The 14,195-nt window shown below is 39.7% G+C and overlaps 1 protein-coding gene across 5 annotated transcripts in view; it reads left to right on the top strand.

The window, feature by feature from the left end:
* The window catches only part of FBXW7 (F-box and WD repeat domain containing 7), a 187,633-nt gene extending 183,749 nt beyond the window's left edge, over positions 1–3,884 (top strand). For all 5 annotated transcript variants that reach the window (XM_051616956.1, XM_051616957.1, XM_051616955.1 and 2 more), the window contains 2 exons: positions 576–786; positions 1,827–3,884. In XM_051616956.1, coding sequence (XP_051472916.1) covers positions 576–786; positions 1,827–2,095 — 480 coding nt within the window. In that variant the 3' untranslated portion in view covers positions 2,096–3,884. The remainder of the gene's footprint in view (positions 1–575; positions 787–1,826) is intronic.
* The last annotated feature ends 10,311 nt before the right edge of the window (positions 3,885–14,195 follow it).

Genomic DNA, 14,195 nt, shown 5'->3' with positions numbered 1-14,195 from the left:
TCCACGTTAGCCTGTATGCCTTTCCGTTTAAGGACAAGGAAGTTACTACTTACTGCAAGCAATTATGATTATAAAAATGGCTAAACCCAGCTTTTTTTTTAGTTTTGTTCCTTCCATTTCCCTATGTTTTAGCTTTTGTGTAAAGGTTCTGGATTGATGTTGTTGTCCTTCTCCAGCTTCAAGTTCCTTTGACTTGGTGAAAAGCAGGTTTGGCTTGTCAATATCTTTATTAGGAAAAACTAAATTTTCTAACTGTTGCATGCTGCAGTATAGTCAGGATTCTGTTGTGTTTAAAGGAGTTGTGCTACATTTAAAAGACCAGTGGTTCCAAGTCTTTCAACTCAACCTGTGTGCCTCACAGCCCATGACTATCACAGGAAATTACACTGACCATGAATCTCCTGGTCTTACATCAAACATGGCCATTTCTACCTAGACTGAACTCTTACCATGTAACACAGTTGCCGAATATATATAGTATCTAATGTTGCATTTAGTGAATTAAATGCTTGATTAATAGCCTTCTTCATTAGATGCTAATACAATTGTTTGTAATAGATTTACCTTTCTTGTAGTTTGATGGTATCCATGTGGTGAGTGGATCTCTCGACACTTCCATCCGAGTTTGGGATGTGGAGACAGGCAACTGCATTCACACGCTCACAGGCCACCAGTCTCTCACAAGTGGAATGGAACTCAAGGACAATATCCTCGTGTCTGGGAATGCCGATTCTACAGTCAAAATCTGGGACATTAAAACAGGACAATGTTTACAGACATTGCAAGGTGAGCTGACACTACCTTCATGTAAATCAAGCTGCCTGCAGTAATCTCTGCTGCAGATCCTATATAAAAAAACCCAACAAACCACAAACAAACAAAACATTAAATCATCACATAGAAATAAACAAGCACAGACCACTTACAACTTAAATATTTTTCTGATGACAGCTGTATGATCTTTCTCTGAATTAGAAGAATAGAATGTATTTAATCTAATCTATTCAAATCACTTGCCTATTATGAAAGGCAGATGGTCTGGACTGATAGCAATTTGCTGCGCGTGTATTAGCCTAATAAGCCACAGAAATATGTAGAAATGACATCTCTGAACAGTCAGTCAACGTACTTATTTAGGGGTCACTTGAATGTTTCAAAGCCTACTGATTAATTGGATTGGGAGGCAAAGTACACTGTCTGTTGCAATAAATCAAGAGAAATGAGTGGAAGATGTTTTCTTTATTTCATTAAGAAGAAAGATTTTTGTTTCCATTTGACAACTGCCACTCAGGCATTATGCACACAAACACATTGTTGTGTTTTGCCCCACAAAAAAGGTCTTCTATCATTCCCATAAATCATATGCAGCATCACTGGCTGGAGCAGAAAATTACATTTCCCTGTAAAGCAGACTCTGCTGCTTTAACAGTACATATTTATATGTCAATATACAACTGTCAATATTTACTGATAGAGTAATCTCATAATAACACTTCAAAGGGACTGGAAGATCAACACTTACAGCGGTCACCTCATTCTGGATGGTTAAGTTCATTTTCATGAATGTCCAAGTGCACACTTGCCCTGTACAGAACAAAAGAAGATCCTTGTAATGACAAAGGAAATCTTGGGGAAAATTTCTATACCTGCATTCACTTATTGAAAACACAGCAAGGCTTCTGTGCCTGTTAATGCACAAACACTGGGTGAACACATCTCACAGGCAGAAACAGCTGTATGAAAATGCTGGGTATTCATTCTGTGCGCAGTGCTGACTGACATTGCTTTCTAATGACAAATAAAAATGTTTTGGTTTGCTGTTACAGGTCCCAACAAGCATCAGAGTGCTGTGACCTGTTTACAGTTCAACAAGAACTTTGTAATTACCAGCTCAGATGATGGAACTGTAAAACTTTGGGACTTGAAAACGGGTGAATTTATCCGAAATCTAGTCACATTGGAGAGCGGGGGCAGCGGAGGCGTCGTGTGGCGGATCAGAGCTTCTAACACAAAGCTGGTGTGTGCGGTTGGGAGCCGCAACGGGACTGAGGAAACAAAGCTGCTGGTGTTGGACTTTGACGTGGATATGAAGTGAAGGGCAGAAAGATGCATTTGTCCAAACGTGTAGACGATGTTCTCCTTTCCCTCCCCCTGAAAAAAAAAAAAAAAAAAAGAAAAAAAAAGAAAAAGGAAAAAAAAATCCCTTGTCCTTGGTGGTGCAGGATGTTGGCTTGGGGCAACAGATCCTAAAGACCTACAGACTACGAAGGAGAAGACAAAGATGACAAACTATAACTGACAAGAGAGGCATTTGCTGTCTCGTCACATAAAAAGGCTACACTTTTGACCGGGGCAGCTTTGCAAAAATACGACTTTTGAAATGAAACCAGGTGCAATTTATTTCTTTACTTTCCTCCAACTGCCCCTTGAGCAATTTGGAGGTGGAAAAAACAAATTGTTACAGTTCTTGTTAACAGGTTATTTTACCACAAAGATCTTGAAAGAAGCTGCACAGGCGAGCTTGCTCGTGCACCCCTGGGCCACCCTGGGTCCCGGCAGCCCCTCCGAGCAACGCGCTGTCCCTTAGCCCTGCTCTGAGCAGGGGGTTGGACTGGACAACCTCCAGAGGTCCCTTCCAACCTCTACGAGCAGTCACTGGTTGACTTTGAAAAACTAGAAAGCATCTGCAATGAAACAAAACAAACAAACAAACCAAGAGTCCATTCCTGGTGTGGAAAAGCTAAAATATTACTGTGAATTGTTTTGTACAGTTTTATCAGAGCTTTTTCTTTTTTTTTCTTTTTTTCCTCTTTTTTTTGCCAACCATTGCCAATGTCAATCACAGTATTAGCCTCTGTTTAATCTATTTACTGTTGCTTCCATCTACACTCTTCAAAGCATAAGTTGCTCTGAGGTGGCAAGTTGTCCTGGGTTTTGAGAGTCCTCTGATGGATTTAATTCGCAATGCTGGTGCTAGAAGTAGGTCTTCAATTATGGGATTGTTGTCCCACCCCTGTACTGTATTCCCAGTGGCCAAACTTATTTATGCTGCTAAATGAAAGAAAGAAAAGCAAATTATTTTTTTTTATTTTTTTTTCTGCTGTGACGTTTTAGTCCCAGACTGAATTCCAAATTTGCTCTAGTTTGGTTACAGAAAAAGACTTTTTGCCACTGAAACTTGAGCCAACTGTGCCTCTAAGAGGCTGAGAGTGGAAGAGTTTCAGACAATTAAGAGTGAAGTTTGCCTGCAAATAAAGAATTGAGTGTGTGTGCAAAGCTTATTTTCTTTTTTCTGGGCAAAAATTAAAACACATTCCTTAGAACAAAGCTATTGCAGCCTGTTCTGTGGGGAAATTTTTCTTTGTGAGGGCTGTGGTGAATGGAATGACTATACATTAAAAAACTGACAAAATTTTTAAAAAATATTATAAAATACAAAAATGAAAATAAAGTCAGTCTTAGTGTTTTACAGTATTTGAGAAAAAACAACAAACAACTGTTACAGTTATTGCTGGGAGGAACTGACAGAGCAAAAACGTAAGTTTTTGTAAAGATGTCACATGCAAACAAAATGAGAAACGGAAGAGTCAAATGGTTTGCCTCGTTCTCCAAGAGCCACAACTCAAGCTGAACTGTGAAAGTGGTTTAACACTGTATCCTAGGCGATCTTTTTTTCCTCCTTTTTTTTTTTTTTGTTTTTTTTTTTGTTTTAATTTATAGTCTGATTTAAAACAATCAGATTCCAGTTGGTTAATTTTAGTTATGTAACAACCTGACATGATGGAGGAAAACAACCTTTAAAGGGATTGTGTCTATGGTTTGATTCACTTAGAAATTTTATTTTCTTATAACTTAAGTGCAATAAAATGTGTTTTTTCATGTTAGTATGTCTTTTTTTTTTTCCTATTTTTGTTGTTAATTTAATATCATGTATCTTGTGAAGGGTAAAGCAGGTCAAGTTGCTCAGCTTACTGGTAGATGCTAAAATATGTCGCAGGACTTTTTATGTAACCCTTCCACAAACAGGTGCACAAGTGTCCTCTCCTTCAGTTGCCACACAGGATTTGTTACATGGGCTTCGACAAACATGCGGGAAAGCCATGAGGTTCCTATCCTAAGAATGTGTCAGGATTTGACTCTGGACGGACTTAGCTATAAAAAGCTGCTCAAGTACACAAAACTTCTCATAGCATCTTGTTACTGCATCTTAAATTGAAACTTGATGTTTATTATTTATGGATTTCAATCCATTGATTGCACTCTGAAAGCAGAGAATAAATCCATAAATGCAACTAAAATCAGAGTTAGGATTGTAGGATAAATTGAAATGAAGCTTCTGCAGAAGAGGAAAATCAAACACATCATTCCAGATCAGTCCAACAGCAGTTCTGTCAGTGTCCTGAAACTAAGGTAAGTCATCAGCTGTCTCACACTTACCACTTGAGTGTCAGTTTCTCTCTCAGATCTCCTTGACCAAAATCATTTCTTCCTTCTGTGTAAGACTCTTCTGTCAGGGCACAGCTTTTACTTGTTGGTGCCAGTTTTCCCTGTAGAAAACTTTCATTAAAGAAAACCAAACCAGTAGAAGAGAAAAATAATGGATGGAAAAGAAAAATCTTGATATGTTTACACATCCATGACTAGGTGCTATTCAAATGTAGTTCTAATCCCTACATTATGCAGAACAAGCAGTGCTGAAAGATCATGCTTCCATCTGGCCTCTAGAGATTAAAAAGCCATACAAAATGACTGAGCAGCTACAAATTGCAAAAATCTGTTCATTGAGTTCATGATTAAGGGGAAAAAAATGGCAACAAGCACTGACATGTAAAAGCTATGATCATTTTGGTATTTATGTAAAAACAAAGACTATCCTCTCCTAAAACACTGTTGTGAGAACACAGGCCAAGACACTTAGCCCCCCTGGTGACAGAAGGTACATCAGACTGGGCTGAACTACTTCTGAGAGAAGATGGAAATAGAAGGGTAGAAATGTCAATATTTAATGCAGGGAACAGAGTAGTAGCTTTCAAGATTACATAATTTTTTTTCCCATGATTTACAGAAATTGCAACAGCATGTTTTCAAAGAGCAAAGGCGCTGGCCTGACATTGCGGGAGAATGAGAGATTTCTGAGTTACATCACGCTGGAGGGCAGCAATACAAGTCAGGATACAAGAGTGAAATGACAGAAGAGGAGAACTAAAATCCAAATCAGTTCAAGCTGTGTTTAAGTGCACTCTAAGCAGCCAATATGACTAGGAGCAAAATGTGCGTAGCCAGAATTGAGAAGTTTCCCAGCTGATAGTGCAGTTCCAACACTATCCTATGTTCAAATCAATGCAGAATAACTTGAACCTGTTAAGCAAACCACATTTATAGCTTCCTTCATCCCAGATCAAGAAAAAAAAATTATTTGCTACAAAGTCAACATATTATAGCCTGTCACATTAAATAGAAAAATTAACATGGTACTTAAAAATTACTTTTTTATAAGGCTTTTCCCCTTCAATAAAACAACTTTACAAAGGTAATTGTGTTAGTGCTCTAAAGACTTCTATTTTGTGAAAAGTCTGCTTAGGTTTATAGGAACTGATACTGCTTATGAGGCATCTGAACAACATAGCTCAGTAAGCAGAAATCTGTTAATTTAAGCAACAACATTTCAAAAATGAGCCTGTAGTAAACACGTCGTCTAAGAAACTGTTCAGGGAGTTTTTATTTACAGTCTACTTATTACGCCCTTTATGTTGACACACTCTCCATAACAGTTCAATTAGTATCAAGCCCTTAGTTTGGCAGCACATGCTCCAACTGAGACTGTTCATGAAACACTTCTTGAATCTAGTGGCTACTCATTGTAGGCTAACTCAAAATATCTGGACCTATCCTAGGGAGAGAGTTGCATTAGCATTTCTGGCATCTTACCCTTTTAATCTAATGTTGGTTCCCTTTTTTCCTTCTGTTATAGCCCCAGAAATAGCTTCCTAATTTTCTCCTGTATTGGAAGCCAAGTCAACAACATCAAAAGATTTTTTAAAAATAGCTAAAATCAAGGGCCATTAAGAATACTAACACTAAGTCAGAACTAGTATTGCCTCTTCCTCCAAGAGCCTGTTCCTGCGGTCTCCATTTCCTTATTCAACACCTAAGACCAGACACATAACAGCTGTGTCTACACCAATTTGGAGTTCAGCTCAGCAGCTCTCCCCAGCAGAGCACAGTGTTGCCTCAGAGCCCACACAGGATTCCTTTGGGTTGTAACCAAATCTGGAGCAGCTCTCCAGCAGCACACCCCAGGCTCTCAAGCCACTAGTGGAGTGAGTGGGATCAGACCAGAGCTAGGCCAACACCTCAAAAATACATTAATGTGGACGTTTGGTCCTTGGGCCAGAAGAGTTGCACTACAGCTCTTCTACAGCACAGAACTAACTGCTGGTGTGGATGTAAACTCCAACAAGCCCTCTCCCACAGCACTCCTGGCTCCAAATTCGTAATTAGCAACCAGCTCCCATCAAAACATCACCAGCAGAAAAAATCCATCTGATACCACTAGAGTTTTTGCCAGAGGAAGAAGACCAGATGCCTTCATTCTCAGCATGCTTATTGGGAGGTTCTTCTAATCAGCTTGTAAGCTCCAGTTTAAAGTACTCATCAGTCTGATACCACCTGAATCATTCAGAAAAAAAAAAAAAAAAAAAAATCATGAAATTCTGTAGTTAGATAGGCAAAAGAACCAGATTATAACAATAAAAAAGAAAAATTAGGCAGTAATTACTTGAGCCACTGACCAAACAACTGTTTATTACTTAAAGGGCATTATCCAAATATACTGACCACTGAACCTTCAATAGAAGTGGAAATATTCTTTTCATCTCCTGCCATTTTATCTATAACCTTGATCCCTGACATTGTGCAAAGATAGATATGCTGTGTGACGATGCTTATTATTTTATAATGTATAGGATGTTTATGATCCGACACGAAGTGTATGATATAAACCAGGTTGACAAACTTCATCTAAAAATGGCATATACAATTTTTCAAACCTCTTCAAGCATCAGTGCAGGTTTATAAATACAACAGATGTTTTACCACTAAAGCTGTTCCAGATCCCTTCTGAGATAGATCATCTGACAAACTAGGTGTCACCAAAAAGTTGGCAGCCAGCACAGGCCCTTGCTCCCTGTTCAGGATGCTGAACAGCCCAGCAGCTGGAGCAGCAACTTCAGAGGAGAGAAATGGTGCATTGTGCTACCACGAGAATGTCCTGCAGGGGGGAAATGCTGCCTGGATGTGGCACTTAGTGCCCTGGTCTAGCTGATGTGGTGGTGTCAGGTCACAGGCTGGACTCGATGATCTTAAAGGCCTTTTCCAGCCGTGGTGATTGTGTGTGTGTGTGTGTGTGACTGCAGCTGCCTTAGAACCAATGGTTTCATGCCCACATGTGTGGCATTGCTCTAGCCAGATGAGACATGAGTCCTATAAAATCTTACTAAGCTAGTACAGAATCTCCTCACCATCCAGAGATGGCAGAAACAATTAATCACAGAGATTGCGACTCAAGAGCTTGGCAGCACAAGAATACAGCAATGTTTCTAAACTACACACTGTGCAGGACAACTGAGACTTCATCCTCCAGCTCTCCTTTGTCCTCATCTCTGCCTTGCTTAGATCCAGAACTACCTGATCCCTACTTACAGGGTGATTTTGTCCAATCCTACATGGAAGCAACAGTTCTGGTGACAGATAAGCTGAGCTATTTGTCTTCTGTGTCTCTGTGCTGCTGCAGTCTACTCTGTACTTTTTGCATGAGGACAGCTCAACCTCAAGTCTAACACTGAATGCTCCGAGGTAGTACAAGAAGATGGGAAGACACCATCCAGCCCAGAGTGAGATTTATCATCAATGTTGCTAAAACTATTTCCACCCTGAGTACAGATCGAAAATAATATTCTAGGCCTACTACAATTAGGTAAGTTTCAAGTTGACTTCAATTCCCTTTTTTTTTTTTTTTTTTTTTTTTCTGACGCAAAGCTTTTAATGCCACAAACTTCATCTGGCCTGGGTTTCTTCATAGCTGCAAGACAGGCACATCTTAAGAAGCTTCAGAGCTTAAGCAGGATCATGAATCTTGTCGCCTGAAAGCTGTGAGAGGTCATGGTCTATGAACACCAAAAAAAACCACGGAAGGTCTATGTGAGCTGGATCAGAAATGACCTATGAAATTCAGAGAAAGGCAGGTGCCATGAATCGGATGCTTTTTCTTACAATCATAATTGTAAGACCTGCAAGAACTAGTGTGAGGTATTTCATCATCCTCAACAATGCAGAGGAGTAAACTTTCTTTAATGAAGCCTTCAGTCTGGCTGCCGTGTAATTGAGGATACAACCAACTCTGACTCACATGAACTTCTCTTACCTAGGGCGGGTTGTTTGATGGGCAGATGAATGAAATGCCCCTAGACCTCCTTCTTCTGTCTAGCTCCTCACGTCAGCTGGCCAGATGTCTGAGATGCAGGTTTCACAGGGTGCTTACAGGGCGCTGGTCAAATGTGCTTTGTTCTTTTAATTTAAAACAGGAAACACGGAACGTAGAAGAACCAAAAACTTCAAAGGCAGTTTCCATTGCCAAAAGAGTTCCATTTCAACTCAAGTTCATTCTCTAGATTAAATATTCAAATCTGACAGTGTGGGAAGATGCTCACACCTTGGCGAGGATTGGCAATTTCTAAGGGATTGAGGGATTCAGATTAGCTGGCTGTAAACATCAGTGTGGTAAACTGAGCAGTACAACTGTTCCTAAATAGGAGTTTCCTTTTGAGCTCCTCAGTTTGAAATTACTTTATAATAATACTCCAGCATGCAGATACACAAACAATATAAAACACGTTTCCTTTACCCTGATACACAGAAGTTCAGAGTACTACATTCCCCTCTATTTTCAAACTGTCATTTGCTTTTGAGTTTCTTGATGCATTTGTGCTGATTTAAATTTTCACATTATAGTTTGGAAAAAGGAAGAACTCAAAATCTGCAGACTAGAGAGGGCTCCAAAAATGTGCCTTCAGACAGTTTGCTGCTCCTTGTCTGTTTTGGTGTTCCTCCTGTCAGTTCTCAGCTGACAGAAGTGAATGTTTCAATTCACTGGCAAACATGTTTTCCAAAACAAAAAAGTTTTATAGAAACTTGTTATGTTCTTGTCCCCAAAATAAAAGTTTCTTATTTTTTTCTATTCCCTATTAAGCACATGCTTTGGGCATTCACTGGATGCTGTCTTTACCATTCTGTTGACTACTGCCATGCTTCAGACACCCCATTTCATGCAAAACACCAGAGTAACACAGAAGTTCCTTGTGTCCACCCTTAAGTCTCACACATATTTTTATACTTAAAACCAGATAATTGATCTGTCTGGAATCACCTGTTCACAGGCAGTCATTTGCCAGCAGAACCAGCTCTTGAGACCTCACTGTTTATCACTGTTGGCCATATGACAGAATAGGGAAAACCCAGGGCAGAGGAGCAGTAAGATGGAGGAATGGTCTGTGTAAGAGCGTTCCAATTTGAGTTGAAAAATTCAAAATTACAACCTATAGTTTAAAAGGCTGAAAATGCATATCCATTTCTATACATATACATTCACATCTTGAAATACTTCTGGTTTTACATATTTTTGAAAAAGACAACCACATAATCAGTTTTCCTCTATTTGCTTCCCTCATTTTCTCTTTTCTTTGACACTTGCATTTCAGTTTCCTCATGTTTTACTTCCTCCTTTGTCCTGTTCTGTGTTTTTCTTTCCATGTTTTACCATTCACATCCCTATTTTTCAAAAATGTTTTATCTTCCTCATTTTTCCTCATTCTCCACTTAACACTGCCCTAGCCAGCTTCTCTCTTCCTTCACCCCAAAATCTGAGTTGGTGATCTAGAGTCTTTTTCACACCACTCTACAGAAGTAAGATATAGAGAAGATATGTAAGGCAGATGAGAAGTAAATAAGAGCACTCAGAAAAATTAATTTATCTGCTTCAATATGAAAGATCTCAACGTTAGTCTATCCACAGTCCACAAGTTACTCAAGTGGTCCAAAAGCAACAGGAACAGGCCCTCTAACCACAGATTTGTCTACCACCAATTTCACAAACACCTGAGCAACAAACACTTCCTAATTCAATATTCATCAAGCATTCTCTCTCCTGCTTTCTGCCAAAAGATTATATTTTTTTTAAAAGTCATGTGTTTTCTGCTCCTTAGGAAATTCAGTGTGTAAGGGCAAGTTTGAAAATACTCCTCATTTCAAAACACAGGTGATACATGGTTTTCTAAATCTGTGCAGAATTTGGAAGTTACTTTTGCGGACAAGCCTCTAGGCAGATTCACCTCTGAACAGAAACTACCATCCCAACAGATTCCTTTTTCATAAAGCTTTGTATCAATTAGAATTTGAGGTTGTAAATGAACCTATATTCCAAACTTTACAACAGCAACTGATATCCCTTCTGGTACTACCAACACAGCACAGCTGGGATAGCACAGTCTGTCAGGATATGTTAGGAATAATATATAAACCACGTCTAAAACAATCTACTGTGCATTGCTCACTAATTCTTAATAGGCAGTGACAGTGTAAGCAATAGAAGCTCCAGAGCCAGCATATGATGAGACTGCATACCGGGTATACTGCTCTGGGGCTGGTGAAATTTAACTGTTTTAGTGACACAATATATCCAATTGAAAATAGCCAGGAACATCCAGAACTTCCCTGAGACTTGGCTTCTGCATAGTGTTAAACCAACATAATTTAATTCAAAAGGATAAGCAACTATTATAAGAAGGACAAACTGTGTCCAAAGCAACAAAGCCACAGATTTTGCATCCTCATCTTTGCAGAACAAAAAGCAGTAAAAACTAACAAAACCTATACAACAACAATCCAAACTAACAAAACTCAAACCCAAATCCCTGCACCTGTTATCTCCCTGTTTCATTTCAGCTTAATGATATTGTTAACTATTGCAGGTGACCTCTTGCAAATGCCTTCCCACCCATGCACAGCCCAAGCTCTGAGAATACCTTACTGTATGGCTGCATTTACCCAGGGAGAAAGAGATACAGGATTTGCCTCACAGTTTAATTTGTATTTTTGCTTATTCTATTTAAGCATTTTGCCCTTGCTTGTTTTTTGAACAAAACAGAACGCAACTACTGTACTACCCCACGGCTTGAACAAAGCTGACAATAGATGAGTGTTGCTGCTTATCTTTTCCAGGCTGAAGGATCATTGGATCAGGGAAAATAAGTTAAATTAGACACAGGTTCAAGGTCCAAAAAGCAGAACACGTGACTAGCATTGTATCTTGAACGCCTGAGGTAAAGAAGCCTTCCCCCACTGACAACAAGCTCTACTAACACCCAGTAGAGCCACAGGAGCTACTATGTAGCATTCAAAGGCAGTTAAACCTGACAGCAAAGGGGGCAGAAGCTCCTCCATAGACATAAGGAGCAGATCACAGAAGAAAAAAGCAGCATAGGTCTAACATGAACATATTCTGCTTTGCTCTTGGAAAATCCACACAATACCCCCATTATGCAATTTGATTTATCAGACTGCACAATGCAGACAAAATTGTTCTGACAGGAAGACAAGAGTTCCTTTAATCTTCGACTCTCCAAACAAATTATGCTAATTAATACCTGAATCCACTTATTTATGCACACAAACTGGAGCTTAATTGTTTTCTGCATCACAGAAACACCCTCTTCCCACGCACCAGGCTAGAACAAGCACATGCAGGCACACCTCCAGCCATCGACCCTTCCCCTCCAGGCTGGTCACAGCCACCACACACCCAACAGATCCTTTATAAAAGGATCTCAGTCTCTCTCTCTCTCTCCATGGCCGTTCTCTAAACATTCAGAGTATTGCCCATAAAGATTCTTCTTCCTATCACTTTGGCTTTTGGTAAAAGCAACACATGTGAGGTAGAAGATGTTGCTCCACAGGCCAGAGAATGGAGTAATTGTTCTTTTAGCTGTGTGATAAACAGGAATAAATCATCTCAGTCATAAAATAAATTAAGATACGGCAGTAATACCTCACATAAACCCAAAGGCACCTTGCTTACATTTCAGGACACTTCCCCTGTACCTAGGTAAGAAGCACAGAGACAACTGACTGTGAAATTCATGCAGTATTTTTCCTTTCCAGAGGGGATGGCTATTTCAACCTGCTCTTCTTTAAAAATGTAGAAAAACTACTTCCAGTGTAACCCTCATCTCTGCTTCTTCTGCCTCAGGATGTAAATTTTGCACTACTCTTGGAAAACAACATGGGTCTTAGAGAGCTGCTCCTGTTCAGAAGCCTGCTGTGGGATGTGGCATGTCTTCTAAGACCTGTGTTTGGTAGTGAGAGCATCTCTCTTCCTGAATTTCCATTTCATACCTTCTTAGGCATTTTCCAACTTCCACCCAATGTGCTTTAAACAGTGAGCAATTGAGAGTTCAAGCAAATGATATGGAGGAATGGATAATTAGCCCCTAGGAATGCATCCAGCTTCAGTTATACTCAGTGAAGGTTAGAGGCCCAATTCCTCCTCATTTAAATCTGATATTGAAGGAGTTTATAGAGCTTTATCCATGCAACTAATATGCAAATTTACTGCAAACAATTTACAATCAAATGAAGTGAAAGCTAGAAGCAAAGAGTACATTAATGACTTAATTTTCCTTTTGCATTTCTCTTCATTTTATCTTCCAGTGAAGGCCAATCTTAAAAATTGGATAATTGGCCAGTAAATAAATACAAACTTTTTTCTTTTAATTATTACTGCATAAAAGATTAACTGCTGGTATGAACTACAGTGTTGTCTTCTGCTGAGGACAGTATTGTATCACCAACATCCAGCAACAGAAACTGGGAAAAACATAACTATTTCTCAGACTGAAAATACATCATCTAATAAAGCAGTACAAAAACATAAATATAAAATTTAGTGTTCTGGGCTGGCAATATGCAAATTGTAAATTATATAGTCACATGTACTATAAAAGGTTACTTAAAAATACAGTAAGTATTCTGTCAAAAAGGAGGCGTGAAAGTCAAAGTAGCTTTTGTAATATCCTTCTGGAGCTTCATTTACACTAGATGCAGCTAAATCAGTGACTTAGAAACAGTCTAAAGGCATTGGTCAAGCAGCAAACCTCAGTCTAGGGGAGGAAGCAAGGACAGGTTTTTGTTTCACAGGATAGCAGTCAGTCTGAGGCTTGCTCTTAGAACAACCCTGCTGCCCTATGGAACAGGCTCTTGTGCTGATCTGACCTGCTGAGACAGCTCAAGAATTCCAATTTTTATAAACAGTTCATTTTCCAGATCTTTAGTTAGCTGAGCTGGCTAAATGAGGTCAGTTACCTGCCAACACACTGGAAGCAAGTGGCCAGGAGCAAGGCAGGTCTGCCCTTCCCAGTGGCAGAGAGCTGCTAAAACCTCAGGTGACATTAGGTCAGACTAATACCTCAAAAGGTGTTGGGCAAAGTGGGGGAGCTGCATTCAACTCCACTTTCCTGTTCCTACATCTCTCATGCTCACCTGATACCCAGACCCCATTCAGATGCTTAAACCCTTGTGGCAGCAGTAAACTGTCAGATCAGATCAGAAACTCAAATCACATCTTTTGACCACCTTAACCATCTCAGCAAACCACCAAAATACCGGATCAGACTGAACTGCTTTTCTTAATCAAACGACAAGAAATTTTGCCCTAACTTAAGCAGCCATGGCTAGACAATAGCACAAACACTGAATGCTAAGCTACATGCTGCTGTTAGGTAAAGAAAAATCTTCTGAAGGAAATGTAAAGGCTGGAGAGACCTTCTTATGCTCAAGCCATGTTAGCCTGCACATCCTCAACACAACCACTGCAGAGAAGATTCAAGCACCTATACAGGAAACTCTGAAACTCATCTTTGTGCCCAGTCCTGTTCATTTGCCACAATGCCACATGGGAAAGCAGGAGGCTGTTGTAGGAGCAGAAATCCCACACACTGCTGTTCAATGTTTGGGGTGGAACCCGCTGCTTCTGCCTCCAGCTGTATCTGCACCATGTTTGCTCATCATGAGCCAAAAAAACACAGAGAAAGAACCTGCAGTTACAGGAGGAACCAGTCTTGAGTCCTGCTTAAGATGTAAAATTG

This window comes from Apus apus, chromosome 4 (genome assembly GCF_020740795.1).
Source record: "Apus apus isolate bApuApu2 chromosome 4, bApuApu2.pri.cur, whole genome shotgun sequence".
In the NCBI taxonomy this organism is placed as follows: Eukaryota; Metazoa; Chordata; class Aves; order Apodiformes; family Apodidae; genus Apus; species Apus apus.
The sequence above is the reverse complement of the archived record's forward strand: the minus strand, read 5'-3'. Positions and strand labels throughout refer to the sequence as shown.